This window comes from Mastomys coucha, unplaced genomic scaffold (assembly GCF_008632895.1).
Source record: "Mastomys coucha isolate ucsf_1 unplaced genomic scaffold, UCSF_Mcou_1 pScaffold22, whole genome shotgun sequence".
NCBI classification, from domain to species: domain Eukaryota; kingdom Metazoa; phylum Chordata; class Mammalia; order Rodentia; family Muridae; genus Mastomys; species Mastomys coucha.
This window is the reverse complement of record NW_022196905.1, coordinates 130811049-130827936: the sequence shown is the minus strand read 5'-3', so window position 1 is coordinate 130827936 and position 16888 is coordinate 130811049. Positions and strand designations below refer to the sequence as shown.

The 16888-nt window shown below is 48.6% G+C and overlaps 1 protein-coding gene across 2 annotated transcripts in view; it reads left to right on the top strand.

The window, feature by feature from the left end:
- Col26a1 (collagen type XXVI alpha 1 chain) overlaps positions 1 to 1782 on the top strand; it is a 147465-nt gene extending 145683 nt beyond the window's left edge. For both annotated transcript variants that reach the window (XM_031338280.1, XM_031338281.1), the window contains exon 13: positions 353 to 1782. In XM_031338280.1, coding sequence (XP_031194140.1) covers positions 353 to 513 — 161 coding nt within the window. In that variant the 3' untranslated portion in view covers positions 514 to 1782. The remainder of the gene's footprint in view (positions 1 to 352) is intronic.
- The last annotated feature ends 15106 nt before the right edge of the window (positions 1783 to 16888 follow it).

The window sequence follows — 16888 nt, the reverse complement described above, 5'->3', positions numbered from 1 at the left end:
TGATGAACAGAAGAATGAATGACTTGGGGAATGAGTAGGTGGATGAGAGAATGGGCTAGTGGATGAACAAATGAGAGACTGGGAAGATTAATAATGGCAAAGTGAATGAACGCCAGCATGATGAGATGGGTGAATGAATGGGAAAGAAGATGAATGAGTGGGGAAATGAATGGGGACCTGGATGTGTGAATGGGTGAGCAAAATTAATAGATGAATGAATGTGTATGCTGCAAAATGAATGAATGAACGAATGAATGAATAAATGAATGAGACAGAGCCTATTTGCCTTCTCTCACTGGCAGCAGAGCCCATTGGCTACCTTGAGCAACCCTTCCTTCTGCCCTCCTTTCAGATCCCCTGGCCTCCCCTGAGGGGGGCTCTGGGCAGGACGCAGCCCTGAGAGCCAACCTCAAGATGAAGCGTGGAGGTCCTCGACCCGATGGCATCCTGGCTGCCCTGCTGGGCCCTGACCCTGCACAAAAGAACGCAGACCAGGCTGGCAACAGGAAGTAAGAATCCCTCTCTCCCGCGCAAGCCCCGCCCTGCAGCTGAACAGCGGACGCATCCTGACGACTCCCCATGTGGGACTGGGCATCAGGCAGGGACTATTGCGGAGGACACGGGGAGCCTGGGATCCCTGGGGAGAGATGGTGCTTCCAAGGGCAGGGCCCAGTGCTGACTAGCACCCTGATGGAGCTCTTTTTTTGCCCCTGCCCCCTACCTTCCACTCCCGCTGAAGACGGGGGCTGGGTGGGCTGGGTGGGCTCGGTGGAGGCAGGAGAATAACCACAGTTCTCAATGGCTGAGCCCCTGCTCTGTCAGGGTCAGGGCCAGCTCAGGCGCTTTCCCTATATTGTCTCATTTAACCCTTGAAAGGTAGGTCTGTGATCCCCACTCAGTCTGGGGAGCGATGTGCAGAGGATACACATGACCCAGATCCTGGATGTGGGGGTTGAGGGGGTAGATTTTAACCCAAGCCTCACTGTTGCTGAAACCGTGACCCTGAGGTGTGTGGCCCAGAGGGTTCCCGAGGCAGCTGGGCTGCCGGGAGGCGGGCCACCCGGAAAGACATCAGGGCACAACAGAATTTTGGGCCCGCCCCTCTTTCTCTGGTCACTTCCTTAGGGTTGCAGGTAGGTCAGCTTCCAAGAGGGGAGTTTGGGACCCTGAGGGAGGATCTCTGAGAATGAGAAGGGCAAAGAGCTTCGAATCTGACGATGCTCCCTCATGTCCCCCACTCTTGCTGAGCCTACTGGCCCTCACCTGCTCGCCCCATGGAGAAGGCAGGACCATTTAATGGGACCATCCATCCGCGGTGGAACCGACAACTTCCATCACGGCCACTCTTTCAGAATATCTCTAGAGCCTCCTATTTTAATGGGGGACACAAATCGGTGTCCCCTTAACAGAGTCAAACTGCCTATATCCTAGGCTTGCTAGAGGCCGTGCCCACACACCTTGAGGCCGGGGTACTGGCAGGTTCCACAGAACTGCTCCACAGCCCTGAAGGCCTCTCTGGCTCGTGCTTGGTCTCTTATGACCTCCGTATCCTGGTGCTTCTCTAACCGGGCCATGGCCCTACACTCAGAGAATAGAAAGCACCACCCTCGGGTGTGTCTCCCTGCCTGGCAGGAGTGACCTTCCCTAAGGTTCTTGGTGCTTATTGCAAGGCTGTGACCTGATCCCACTGGGCCCTGTAGGCTCTCCCTGAGCTATTCTCTGTCTCCACTAGGAGGTGATCAGAGACCTATGATGTTATTTCAAATAAAGGTGCTCTCTCCAGTGTGGTCTTTCTGTGGCTTGACGGCTGTGGGGGAGGCTGGACTTGCACCCAGATAACGATTAACAACTGTGTCCAGATTCAGAGCGACCTTAAAGTTTCTGAGGCAGAGGAACCCAAGAAAGCAGGTAGATGAGGGGAGGTAGCCCTCAGAAGTGTCTGCTCAGAATAGCCCAGATGGCTCCGTAGATAAAAAGACCTGCCACCTAGCCTGGTGACTTGAGTCCAATCCTCAGGACCCACGTGACGGGAGAGAACTGACTCCTGCAAGTTGTCCTCGGGCTTCCAAATGTGCACTTCCACACCTAAAGGAATCAATATGTCTACATTTTGAGATGGGGTGGGAGACAGGGCTCAGCAGTCACTACAGCTGTCTGCTTTTGCAAGAGGATCCAAGTTCCATGCATGGCACCCATGTTGGGCACACAACCGTCTGAAACTCTAGCTCCAGGCTAGCCCATGCCTTCTCCTGGCCTCTACAGTTATCCACATACATGTGCACATGCAAACTTACATGAGGAAAAATACACTCACTTATACACACATGTGCACACCCCTACTCACATAAATAAATAAATAAAAACAAAATAAATTTTAAAAGAAGTGGCTAGTCACTCTCTCCATCAAGGCTGAATTTGAGCTAAGTTGGGGCCCCAGGCCAGCAAAGCAGAAACATGGGATGGTTTCTGTTTTATGAGATAGGTTCTGACCCTGAAGACTTGGCTGACCAGGAATTCACTGTGTAAACCAGACTGGCTTTGAACTCACAGAGACCAGCTTACCTCTGCCTCCTGAGTGTTGGGATTAAATGCATGCACCACCATGCTATAAGGCTATAAGGCAGAGAGTTAAATTGAGAGATGCCAGGCATTGTATGACTCTGGGAGGGTGTGTTTAATTAACACCTGCTTCCCAACTGGGACAGCGCAACAACCTAAAGAATGAGGTTATCTTGATGAGTTTGATGAGTTCATGAGGAGGAAAAATATAGACAGCTCCACTTCCTCCTTTGTAGCTGTCAATCACCCGCCCACTGAGCTCCGAGTTCACACAGCTCTGAGTATCAACAGAATTTGTTCAAGCTCTAGGGTAGAATACACTCAGTGTCAAAGCAGTAGCAGTGACCTCAGACCACAGTAAACCAGACTATACAGCTGGTGTGAAAAGCACTTGCTGCACAGGCCAGGGGACCTGAGTTCAATCCCCGGAAGTGGCATAAAGGTGAAATTTGAGAACCAACTTCACAACTCTGACTTCTGCACATACACTGTGACAGCTCCCTGTTCCCTGTCAAAGTTCAGCTTCAAACACATCCTTCCCCAGTCTCCCAGTACTGAGTGATCCTAGACCAGCCAGGTCCATGCGGGTAGAGAACCACACACCTACCAGGTCTGGGAACAGGCCTGTACATCATGACATGTACCCATAGTGCATCACATGTGCACCATAATACTAATTTTAAAACGCAGAATCTAGGAATGCTATACATTAATATGGCATCTGCCTTTGCTCTTTCAAGGACTCTGCTGGTCTTGGCAAGCCATGTCTAGTCATGGGAGAGATAGCTTTTGTGACATTTTGGGATGTGGTTTGCGGCGAGGCAGAGTTATTCCGACTAGGGTTTAGACTTTCACACTATACCAGGGAACCCCTAACCCTGTCTCCTGTTCCTGCCCGGGCCTGACTTAGCAAATCAATTAATTCCTTCCTAGATCCTCAGGAAAACCCCAAAACTCAAGAAGCAAGATCCCTAGGTCAGGGTGGGATCCAGAATGGCTGCTGGGTCGCTACAGACGTTGGTGCCATCAAGTTCTTGCTGTGTGCCTGATCCTCTCCAAACAGAAGCTGACATTGAAACCAGAGTTGAAATCTAGTAAAGAAGATGGACATCAAATGTCCAGGTGATGGAGAAAGCAGAGGCTCTGAGCTACAGAGTCCAGAACCAAAAGCTAAAGATGAGAGACTAAGAGACACACACACAGTTGGGAATTTCACCTGTCTGTTCTGGAATGATGGCTACAGGCCTGTTCCCAGACCTGGTAGGTGTGTGGTTCTCTACCCGCACGGACCTGGCTGGCCTAGGATCACCCAGTACTGGGAGACTGGGGAAGGATGCGTTTGAAGCTGAACTTTGACAGGGAACAGGGAGCTTGAGAATGTTCTGGATGGAGAACGGCACACTCCTTTGTTCCTTCCTTGCCGTCCCTCCAGTCCCTGCATGCATACGCGCATGCGCATGCTCTGAGGCTCAAGGACGCCCAGCCTTATGGCCTGAACACAACATCTTGGCTGCTTATTCCACAACCAGAAACCCCACTTGTCCCTCCACAGCCTCCAGCCACTGCAAACGCTCAGGACTGCTGATCCTGAGTTGTTCCCAACTATGTCCTTCCTTCTCGACCTTCCCCCGAAACCATGAGGTATAGGGGTGGAAACAGCCGGCACTGGGTCCAGCCAGGGTAATAAAGGTAGAGCCAGGGTCCTCAGCCAAGCCTGTGACTCACTCGATCCAAAAACCACCTCATAGCTCACCCATGCTCAGCTATAGATGTGCAGGTGCAGGAACACGTCTCCACCCTCAGTCCCCAGGCTAGCTAGTGCAACACAGTGAGCCACTGTGTCAGATCACTGACCCCGACCTGACAGGACCTGGCAATGAGATCATCTCCTGTCCAGACCCCTAAAGGCAATGTGAGAAGGAGCTGGGCCAAGAGAAGGATAAAAAGGCATCCTAAAGCAGCCCCAGTCAGAACACAGACCCCTCCCGACCCGGAGGAGAGCCAGCGCCTGCAGTTCCAACCCTAGTCTCTCACAGACCTGCTTTATGGAGAGTTTCACAAGACTTTTCAATTAATTGAATTCCCAGGGAGATTTACTTCCAATGGTATTAATAAATTCTAATGCAGCCTATAACTCTCAATTGCAGGTTAATTAACTTGCAATTGGCACGTTGTAAAAAGCAAATTAAATACCTTTTCAGACGGGGGCTGGTGAGGCCGATGAGCCTGTCATATGTGCTGAGGTAGAGAGCTGGGGGTACATGTCCCCTTCCTCTGCAGCTGACGAATGACAACTGTGTGCCCAGCATCCCCAACACTGGAGGAGGGTCACAGGGTCTCTCCTTCAGGGTTCCGGGCACCTGGGGTTGATATGGTTACTGCTGCCAGTCAAACATGGCAAAAGGCAGTTTGGTCATCTTCTCTATGGCTCAACAAGTACCTTGATATTTGACACAATGTTATTCTGGGTGTGATACAAGCAGTTGTTTAGTTTGTTTGAGGCACAGTCTTTATATGTAGCCCAGGCTTCAATCTTTCAATCCTCCTGCTTCTGCCTTCCAGTTGGATTACCTTATCTTTATCCACTTTCCTCTTGACAGGATTTGGCCCGAGTGATGGGTCTGGGTTTTAGCTCAGCTGCTATATCTTTGCCCGGCACCCACGAGGCTGTGAGTTCAATCCCCACACTCTGTAGCTTGGATGGTGCACACCTACAGTATCAGCACTAGAGAGATGGAAGCAGGAGGATCAGACGTTCAAGGTCACCCTCAGCTACATTACCAAGTTTTAGTCAAGCTGCCTCATTTCTGGCCAAGGAAGGTCTACAGCAGGGGAGTATTGGCTTGGTGTGTAAGGATTGGATATGGGTGATGCTAGGGGAAGACTCATGATTGAGTGGACTGCCTGTGAGAAATGAGCTCTTGGGAGGTGATGGCACATACTTGTCACCCAAGGACTCGGGCAAAGGCAGAAGAATCGAGAGTTCAAGGTTTTCCAGGTGACATAGCAAGATGGCATCTGTCACAAGACAAGGAATAAGGAAATTTCAGGTAGGGATCAAGACAATAGGATCATAGGGACTTCTTTTTTTTTTGTTTTTTTTTGTTTGTTTGTTTGTTTTGTTTTGTTTTGTTTTTTTGTTTTCTTTTAAAGATTTATTTATTATTTTATCTAAGTACACTGTAGCTGTCTTCAGACGCAGCAGAAGAGGGCATCAGATCTCATTACAGATGGTTGTGAGCCACCATGTGGTTGCTGGGATTTGAACTCAGGGCCTTCGGAGGAGCAGTTGGTGCTCTTAACCACTGAGCCATCTCGCCAGCCCCCTGTTTTTGTTTTTTTGTTTTTCAAGGCAGGATTTCTCTGTGTAGCCCTGGCTCTCCTGGAACTTACTCTGTAGACCAGGCTGGCCTCGAACTCAGAAATCCGCCTGCCTCTGCCTCCCAAGTGCTGGGATTAAAGGAGTGCACCACCATTGCCCAGCTCATAGGGACTTCTGTAAGGCACAAGGACCTAGGAGGACCTTCGTGACAGGGACAGGAGTGTCACAGAGGCAGGTTGCTGGCCCCTCTAGGCCCTGCATGCTGCCCGTCCTTCTTCTTATCCCTCAGCCTCCAGCCTCACGGCCTCTGCTCGCTCCCAGACCCTCTCACTTGCCCTATCCCTGTGACTGACAGCCTCACAGTCATCTGCCACTCAGCTGGTTGTTGGCTTCTCGAAAACTGTCTAGCTATGAGAACCACCAACAGATAAGATGAGTCGCCAGTCCAAATTCTCTAATTAAAGAGATGACTAATGGTAAAAAGTAGAAAAGGGAGATTTAATCAATGTCTCCACGTTGGAAAGAGAAGATAAAGGGGTTCAGTGACCCCTGAGTCAATATTCAGGGCTCTGAGAAGAGATTGAGGTTTAGATGGAGAGAGAGCTGGATCAGGGAATAGGGGCATGTCCTGGTCATGTTGATCATCGTCTGATTCTATAGGGTGACACACTTAAATCCTTATTGCTTGAGAGGACAAGCTGCTTCTCAAAGCATGATTACTCCTATTTGGGGGTGATCTGTCTGTGAGGCTCTGCTGTTCCTAGAGTCCAAGGTGACTATAGGCTTAGAATAAGCAGTCTCCGGGGTTCTGGCATGGGACTACGTAGATGCTGACACTAAGGGTCTTCAGTGATTATGCCGTCAGTCTGGAAGTGAATGATTGACATGCCTATGTCCAGAGATAAATGACTATGGCGGTTAGTGTTAATTGTCAACTTGACTGACTCTAGAATCAGCTGGTAGAACTCCACCCTGGTCTGGGAGGGGCTGGGCATAACTGTGGAGAATTATCTGGACAATGTTCATTGATGTTCGAAGACCTGCCCACTGTGAGCGGCAACATTCCCTGGCTGTGTGAGATTAGAGATGGGGAGCTGAGCAGCAGCAATCTTTCACCTACCTCTGCTTCCTGGTGGTGGGCGTGGACAGCTGCTTCAAGCTCCTGTCACCTTGACTGGCCTGCCATAATGATCAGACCTTGAACTGTGAGCTAAAACAGGACTCTTTCCCTTAAGTATTTCATCATAGAAACAGACAAAGAAATTCATACAGTAGCTGACCCAAAGACAGACGACAGAAGAAGAGTGGAGGTGGAGGCACTTTCCTTGACTTTCTGAGTACTTTGTAGGCCAGGTGAGGAGTGGGTGCATTTTAACAAAAGCACTTTCCAATGCCTTTAACATAAAGACTCCTAAAGTCTTTATTGGCTTGGTTCCCAGAATTGCCCCCAAAAAGCATCTTTAACTACAATACACATAGATCATAGGCTACAGGACTGAACAAATATGCCTCACAGTTCTAGAAAATTAAGGACCAAGATCAAGTGGTGAGCAATCAGATATGATCATGCTGAAGACATTCTTCCTGATTCACAGATGACTCTTGCCTGGCTCTGTCTTCTCATGTGTAACACTTTTCCTGAAGAGACCTGAATAAATACATACTCACCCCATGTATTGGCTGGTTTTGTGTCAACTTGACACAGGCTGGAGTTATCACAGAGAAGGAGCTTCAGGTGAGGAAATGCCTCCATGAGATCCAGCTGTGGGGCATTTTCTCAATTAGTGATCAAGGGGGTAGAGCCCCTTGTGGGTGGTGCCATCCCTGGGCTGGTAGTCTTGGGTTCTATAAGACAGCAGGCTGAGCAAGCCAGGAGAAGCAAGCCAGTAAGGAACATCCCTCCATGGCCTCTGCATCAGCTCCTGCTTTCTGACCTGCTTGAGTTCCAGTCCTGACTTCCTCTGGTGATCAACAGCAATGTGGAAGTAAGCCAAATAAACCCTTTCCTCCCCAACTTGCTTCTTGGTCATGATGTTTGTGCAGGAATAGAAACCCTGACTAAGACACCCCAAATGAGGATAACTGATAGCATACCAAAGTAACAATACCACCAAAGTCCACCTTAGTGAACCAGTGCGTTTATTGGGTCTACTTACAGGAACAGTGACGAGTCAAGGGCAGCTTTACCACCCAAGCTAGGTGACAGATGACCCTGGAGCTCTCAGTAAGCTACACAGACAGCTTGACAGGATGGAGAGGTTCCCCTTTTCAGCAGTCCTTCCTCTTTAAATGATCTTAGTGGTAGTGGGGGTGCTTATAAGTCTGATAAATTTCAGGGACTTCCTGAGACTTGTGAGTTGTTTACTTCCTTGGTCTTAAGATCACCCCTTTCCAATGGAATGTTTCAATTCACTCAAATAAATTATTATATGCTGCATGTTTGTTCTTAGATGGACACTAATCCCATTCCCAAGCACTCTCTCCTCAGGACTACACCACCTTCCAAAGCCCTTTTTTTTTTTTTTTTTTTTTTTTTTTTTTTTTTTTTTTTTTTTTTTTTTTTTTGGTTTTTCGAGACAGGGTTTCTCTGTGTAGCCCTGGCTGTCCTGGAACTCACTTTGTAGACCAGGCTGGCTTCGAACTCAGAAATCCGCCTGCCTCTGCCTCCCAAGTGCTGGGATTAAAGGCGTGTGCCACCACCGCCCGGCATTTTTTTTTTTCAAAACATTTTTTTTAAAGATTTATTTATTTTATTTATGTGAGTTCACTGTAGCTGTCTTCAGACACACCAGAAGAGGGCATTGGATCTCATTGCAGATGGTTGTGAGCCACCATGTGGTTGCTGGGAATTGAACTCAGGACCTGAGAAGAACAGTCAGTGCTCTTAACCGCTGAGCCACCTCTCCAGCCCCCCAAAGCCCTTTTTATCTTTGCTTTTTTGTTTCCCTCCAATCTCCTTCCCCCAAATATTCATCTACCGGGCAGAAGAGTAGGGGTTTGTATGTTACTTTCCTCAGTGCTGTGACAAAATACCTGACAAAGGTGTCTTAAAGAGGGGTTTGGAGTCTGGAGAGATGGCTCAGTGGATAAGAGCACTGACTGTTCTTCTCAGGTCCTGAGTTCAATTCCCAGCAACCACATGGTGGCTCATCTGTAATGGGATCCGATGCCCTCTTCTGGTGTGTCTGAAGACAACTACAGTGTACTCATATACATAAAATAAATAAATAGTTCTTTAAAAAGGGGGATTTATCTCAAGGCACAGTTTGAGGAAATCATGGCAGAGAAGGTATGGAATGTTGCAGGAGCATGAGGCAGCTGCTCACACTGCATCTGCTGTCAGGAAGCAGAAAGAGATGGACGCTGGTGCTCAGATCACAGGTACTGTCCATCATGGCAGGGAAGGCACGGCGGCAGGAGTGGCAGGCAGCTGCTCACACTGCATCTGCGGTCAGGAAGCAGAGAGAGATGGACGCTGGTGCTCAGCTCACCGTCTTCTTTTCATTTTATTCCCAACCATGAGGTGTTGCCACCACACATACAGTGAGTCTTCCCTCCTAATTCACCCAGCCTAGAACATCCCTCACACACACGTTTCCATGGCAATTCTGGAGCCTACCATGCTGACACGCAGATTAACCATCACAGGCTTTGATATGTGAATTTAGGGGCAGTCCATGGATGAGTCTTCCTCCTGCAACAGACAACAACCAGCTGGGGTCCTGTCTCTCCATAAGGCCTGCACGCCGAGTGGGGCATAAAGTCAGTGGATTCGATGGCCTGAGCCAGAAATCCCAGAGTGGGAAGAATGACTTCGTTGCCTGAGGCGGAGGCCACACATCCTGCAAGTGAAGAGGTGCTCAGAATCTAGATGGGCTGTTGCTGGGCCAAAAGAAGCACTGTTTCTACTAGGGCCTCACTGGGGATCGAATGCGGGTCTTCACACTTGTCTGGCAAACACTTAACCAACTGAGCCATCTCCCTATGAGAAACACTAAACGGCGTGTCTCTATTAGGTCTGATGAGTACCAAGACCACGTGGAACTCGGCCCTCTACTTCATAAGCAGGGAGGCTTGTAATGCAACCCAGTTGCCATGGTGACTACTGGTCTCAGTTTCCTGAGGTGGCTTTTGCAGATCTGCAGGGGAAGAGCTGGAGTATTTCAGAAGTGATACCGGGACATTTGGTTAGCTATTTGGAAGGAAATAAAATTAGCTCTTTCCTTCACACCATCTATCAATATCAACTCCCAAGGATTTAATGAATTAAATATACAAGGGGAAATTCATTAAAAAATCAACCAGGGCCAGGGATATAGCTCAGGTGGCAGAGTGCTTCTTCCCTAGGGTGCCCTGGGCCCAATCCTCAGCACCACCATGACCACATGCGGTAGAGATCCTGTGATCCCAGCCCTGGGGTGGTAGGGGAGGAGGGTCAGGAGTTAAAAGTCATTTGTGCTTACATAATGAGTTCAAGGCCAGCCTAGGGAACAGGGGACCCTGTCTCAATCACAGAAAACCCCAGACATGAGATAGAGGCAGACACCTTTAACCCCAGTGCTCAGGAGGCATGAGATGGTGGTGCACACCTTTAACCCCAGTGCTCAGGAGGCCTGAGATGGTGGCGGACATCTTTAATCCCAGTGCTCAGGAGACAGAGGCAGGCAGATCTCTGTCGGTGTGAGTCTACAGCATGAGTTCCAGGACAGCTAGGGCTACACAGAGAAACCCTGCCTCAAACAAAATAAAACAAGTAGAGATTTTTAAAAATATATATACAGCATTCTGTCTACATGTTTTCATACAGGCTAGAAGAGAGCATAGGATCCCATTACAGATCATTGTGAGCCACCATGTGGTTGCTGGGAACTGAACTCAGGACCTCTGGAAGAGCAGTCAGTGCTCTTAACCACTGAGCCATCTCTCCAGCCCTTTGTGGAGAGCTGCGGTGGGCTGTGCTTTAAAGATGGCACTCTCAATGACAAGCAAGTCCTTAATGGCTGTGCTTGTCAGTCACACCTGCTTTCGTATAAGAGTGGCCTATCTGCTGTACCTACGTGGCTCCCAGGGGTTGGTTGGGCAGGAGTACTTAAGCCTGCGCGGGCTTCTCCCCGGAGTCAGTCAGAAGAAGTTTTTCAAGGAACCTGATTAAAAACTGCTTGGAGGAGAGCTCAAGGAGTCGCGTCTTTTTTGCTGGTCGAGAGAGGCGTGACAGCCCTTGAGAAGTTTTAAATATAATAGCATTTGAAGCCTGTTGTGGTGGTCCAGGCCTGTCATCTCAGCACCAGAGGATCAGGCAGGAAGGTTTACAGTCGGAGGCCAATCTGGGATACTACTGAGACTCTGTCCCAAACGACACACACACACACACACACACACACACACTCACACTCACACTCACACACACTCATACACACGCATGCACACACACTCACACACATATATACACTCACACACGCACTCACACTCACACGTGCGTGTGCACACACACACGCGTGCACACTCACTCACACACACACACTCACACACAAACCAACAGTAAATGAATGAATGGATGAGCAGAAGAAAAATATCCAAGGTCAAGATAGAAAACAAATTCTGTTTATAGGTGAGTGCAGTGTTTGTGGAAGCCAGAAAGGCGTGTCATATCCCCTGGAGCTGGAGTTACAAGCAGGTGTGAGCTGCCTGAGAGGATGCTGGGAGCCAGACTCTGCAAGAGCCTAGATAAGATAGAATCTAACCACGAAGTTAGATAACTAAGCACTAAGGTGGGTCACTGGGTATCACACTTGCCACACAGGTCTATGCCGTTGTCATCTGCAGAGGACTGCAGAGAGCAAGAGAGAGGGGCAGCAAGGTGGGACCCATCTGACACACAGAAATCTCCTTCCTGAGCTGAGTGCTGGAGTGGCTGTCTGTGGCTCCAGAATTTGAGAAGCTGATGCAGCAGGATTGTGAGTTCAAAACCAGCCCTGTCCAAACAAAGTAGAGGAGTAGAAGAGAGGGTGAAAAATTGGAAATGAAATGGGCTGATCTGTCGAGGAGAGAGGAACCCTCATGGTGTAGTCAGGAATTAGAGGCCTCCCTTTCTCTCCCTGGCATGTTGGAGATTAAATTTCTCACACACGGATTTTGGAGGAAATATTTAAACTGTAGCATCAGGGCCAACGAGATGGCTTAGTGGGTAGAGATGCTTGCTGTCAGGTGGGACAACCCAAGTTCCATCCCTGGGACCCAGATGGTGGAAGGAGAGGACAGGCTCTGAAGCAACTCCTCTGACAGCCACACTCACATGGTGGCACACAAGAGCACACAAAACAAGTGAATGTGTTAAAATGAAAGCCACAACGCATCGTCTGCCGCTGTCCAATTTTAAGACATTTCAGCCCACCGCTTGCCTCAGCTCCTACTCCACGGGCAAGCTTCCCAGCCGTGTTCTTCTCCATCAGACCACCATGGCCAGTAATGTCCTTTCCGTCTCTGCAGACTCACTGGTACACGATATTTCATATAAATAGAATCACATAATGTGTGGGCTTTTGTGCCTGGCTTCTATTAGCATGTTCTTAAAAAAAAACTTTAAAATTTATTTTTAAATTATATTTATCCACAAACAAAAGTTGCTAGCCACTGGCCCTCCGTGCTTTAAGGATCCAGCTATGTTTCAGTATGTATCAAACGCATCATCCTTTTTCCTGAGTAAATAATATTCTACTGTGTGGCTATGTCAGAATCTGCTTGTTTATTCATCCTTTGCTAAGACACTTGCACTCCTTTTCCTTTGGACTGTTGTGAACAATGTTAGACTTTCACATTTGCATGACTGTTTCCTTTGTAAAATATTCCTTACTTATGTACATGTGTGTGTGCATTTGTGAGTGTGAATAGGCACCCGTACACAATATGGAATACCAGAAGAGGGCGTCAGATTCCCTGGAGCCGGGGTTACAGGTGGTTGTGGTTATAAGCCACCAGGCGGTGAGCACTGGAAACTGAACCCAAGTCCCCTGTAAGATCAGGAAGTGTTTTAACTACTGAGCCCTGTGTGTGACTTTGTACAGACACACGTTTACGTAGCTTACAGGCGCTTCTCTGATGTGCTTGGAGTGTCAAAAGTCCCCCATAGGCTCATGCATTTGACCCTCTGGAGCCCGGGCACGTTCTGCTGCTTTGAGAGACCATGAGGGGTGGAGCCATGAGGGGTGGAGTCTCACTAGAGGGGGAAGGTCTTGAGGATCTAAAAGCGCGGCCTGTCAGCTCTCCTAGGTGAAGGGCTCTCCAAGCCCCACCCACCCTACCGGCCCCACCCCCATCCTGGGAGCTGCCTTTCCCTTACAATAGACTGTTTTCCTTCACACTGGGAGCCAAAATAGACCTCACTGCTTTGCCCACTAAGTCGCTTTTATCAAGTATTTTTCCTCTGAGGGACAAGAGAAGTAACTGATATGGTTAGTACGTCCAAGGAAATAGCCGGATCTTCTAGTAACTGTATGACGGGTTGAGAAACTGCCACATGAGCTTTCGGAGGGACACACGAGGTTTTGCAACTGCACCACGTGCGCCCTCATTGCAATGCCTGCTACGACGCATTGTTAAACAGCCATTTTTCTTTTACTTATGTATGTGTGAGAGAGCCTATGTATGAGCACACTTGCAGGAGCCCACGGAGGCCAGAGGCCTAGGACTCCCCAGAGCTGAAGGTGGGTGCTGGGAACTGATCCCGGGTCCTCTGCAAGAGCAGGAAGCACTCTAACCACTGAGCCATCCGTCCACGCCCCCCCCCCCCATTACATTTTCCTATACAGACTTCCTTGTGCGTGGGAGGTGCTGCTGCTGATCGGATTTGCATTTCCCCAGAGACTGTTAACTCCATTGTTCGTCTGTGATGAAAAGCTGATTGACATTCCCCCACAGTAGGTCTCCACCTCATAGCGCCTAAAACATAAAACTCCAGACAGATTACTAAGACGGGTGTGAGTAGCCGAGGCCTCTGATTAGGCAATGATTTCAACACTGAACACACATGCAGCTTGCGGGCTGAGGTTTGAGCTGGCGTGTTTGCAATTTTATCACTGGCTTGTAAGAGTTCTTCACGTATCCATCCAGATGAAATACAACCCAATATTGTATCTAATATTTGCAAATATTTTGTCCCATCTTCTGAGTCAGTTTTCATTCTGATAGAATCCTACATGAAAAAGCCCTTCTGTTGAAGGCACTCCATTTGTTCTCGGTCGTTACTAGAATCGTTAAATGCTACATCAAAGAAGTCAGCTAATCCAAGGTTACAATTACTGACACCTACATTTCCTTCTAAAGGCTTTATGAATTTGGCTCTTACACATAGGTCCATGATCTTTTGTGTTAATCTTTTATGTGGTGGGAAGAAGCGGGGGTCTGCTGGAGCTTGAACTGTGTCTCTCAGGAATATGTGATGAATCAGAGCTGGAGAGAGGGCTCAGCAGCTGAGAGCACATATTGCTTGTCCCAGTTTGCTTTCCATTGCTGCAATAAACACTGTGACCTAAAGCAACCCGGAGAGGAAAGGGTTAATTTCCGTTTACAGTCACTGTCCATCCTCAGGGGAAGCCAAGGTAGGACTCCAGAGGCAGGAGCTAAAGCAGAGGCCATGGAGGAGTGCTGCTTACTGGCTTGCTTCCCATACTGGGCTCATCCTGCTTTCTTATAGCACCCAGGAACTAACTGCCTAGGGGTGACACCACCCACAGTGGGCCGTACCCTCCCACATCAATCATCACTCACGAGAATGAGCCGCAGACTTGTCCACGGGCCAACTTGGTGGAGGCATTTTCCCAACTGTGGTTTCTTCTTTCCAGGTGACTTTATCTTGTGTTAAGTTGAGAAAACAAAACAAACAAACCAACCAGTACAACAGTTAAAACCAACAAAGACAGTATCCAGATGTGAAGGCTAGGGCATCCACGGGGCTTTGGGGATGTGTACGTTAATGTGCTCAGGGCCTTCTTGAGTCCCGGCACATCTTGGAGCTTTCAAATCTCTCCAAGGAGTCTCTTCAAGTGTTCTTTTTAAAGGTTTTCTTTTTTAAGCAGTAGTGGGACGGAAACTAAGGTACCAGGCATGAGAGATGAGCATTCCATCACACCTTCGGAGACTTGGTTTACCTCTCTTCAACCTGGCTTCCTCAGAAGTTGCAACTTAAACAGTCGCAGGTCCTGACAAGTGCTCTGGAGCTACAGCTGTCCACAGAGCGAGCCTGAGTCGGGAGCTGCGGCTGTCCACAGAGCGAGCCTGAGTCAGGAGCTGTGGCCGTCCACAGAGCGAGCCTGAGTCGGGAGCTGCGGCCGTCCACAGAGTGAGCTTGAGTCGGGTCAGAGCCTTACCATCCTCACAGGATGGAACTTTCCAGGAAACGTCCAGGGGAATCAAATAATAAGCACTCCCTGGGGACAGGACTGTTCTAGGAACTCTAAGTCTGTTTGTTCTTCCCCACCAGTGGCTGCCATGGGAACTGGTCTCCCAGCCATCAGAGCTGTGTGAATATTGGCTTCCAGGCCTGTGCCAGAGCTGTGGAATAAGTCACATAAAACCAGCACAAAACCAGCACAAAGCTGGCCTGTGATGACAACTCATTGGGTAAAGACCTTGCTGGGAACTGAGTTTGGATTCCGGGTAACCATGATGTGTGTGTGTGTGTGTGTGTGTGTGTGTGTGTGTGTGTGTGTAGCAGTGCACACCTGTAATCTCAGCGCTCAGTAGGTAGAGGCTGGAGGATCCCCGGGGATGCAGGAGCCAACTTGTTTAGCAGAGTTGATGAGCACCAGGTGCAGATAGAAGCCCTGCCTTACACGGTAAGATGGAAAGCTGACCAAAGACAAGACCTAACATTAATTTCTGGCCTCTATCACATGCACAGACATGAACACACACACATGAACACATATACACACAAACCTCACTCATGAACACACAACCCATAAAACATGGTAATATTGCTGTGGTTCAACTATACACATTTAATTCAACTCTGAGTATGAGTGTGTGTGTATGTGTTTGTGTGTGTATGTGTGTGTGTGTGTGTGTGAGAGAGAGAGAGAGAGAGAGAGAGAGAGAGAGAGAGGGAGGGAGAGAGAGAGAGAGAATTCGATGCTGGGGTCTTTGATTGCTTTCTGTCTTACTGATTGAAGCAGAGTCTCCTATCTGAAACCACAGCTTGCTGGACTGGGCTGGTCAAGCTAGCCAGTTTATTCTGGGGGACCCCCCCCTCCAGCTTCTACCTCTCATAAACTGGGATTACAAGCCACCATGCCCACTAAGCAGGGACTTATTTAAGCAGGGACTGGGATCCGAACTTCAGTTCTCATGCTTGCATGGTGAGCACTTTACTAGCTGTGTCTTTTCCCAGCCCTCGACCATGGTTTTTAAATACAATAATAGTCTCTATGCATGGTGGCCATGCCTTTAATCCCAGTGTGTGGGAGGCAGAGGCAGGGGGTTCTCTAAAACTTCAAGGCCAGGCAGGGCTGGAGTGAGACCCTGTCTCAAAAAGAAAAAAAAAAGAAAGAAAGAAAGAGAGAAAGAAAAGAAAACAAACAATAGAAACATTTGACTTCTTGAAAGGTTTTAGCTAATTTTCCAGTTATGAGAAAAATTATTTTGACTGTTTATGTTAGTGTTTACATTACCTTTGCAAAAGAGTAGACTCCAGGCATGCTCATTCTGACCTCCTGGGAGGGATTTTGTGCATAAAGTTGTACTGGAAGTTGGCCACGGCCACTCATTTACACACTGCCTATAGCCACTGTAGCACAGCACTGGGCATCAAGGAGCAGATGCAACAGAAGCCATGTGGGCTGTGAACCCTAAAATACACATTTGCCAAACCCCACAGCAAGATGAGAAAATGGCCCGAGGGTCAGAAAGGGGTGGGGAGACCCCTGAATTGTTGCTATTCTGACATTATTTTGCATTAAAAAAAACCTGGGGGCTGGCTGGGAGTGCAACTAGGTTTGTTTGTTTCCTGCCTTA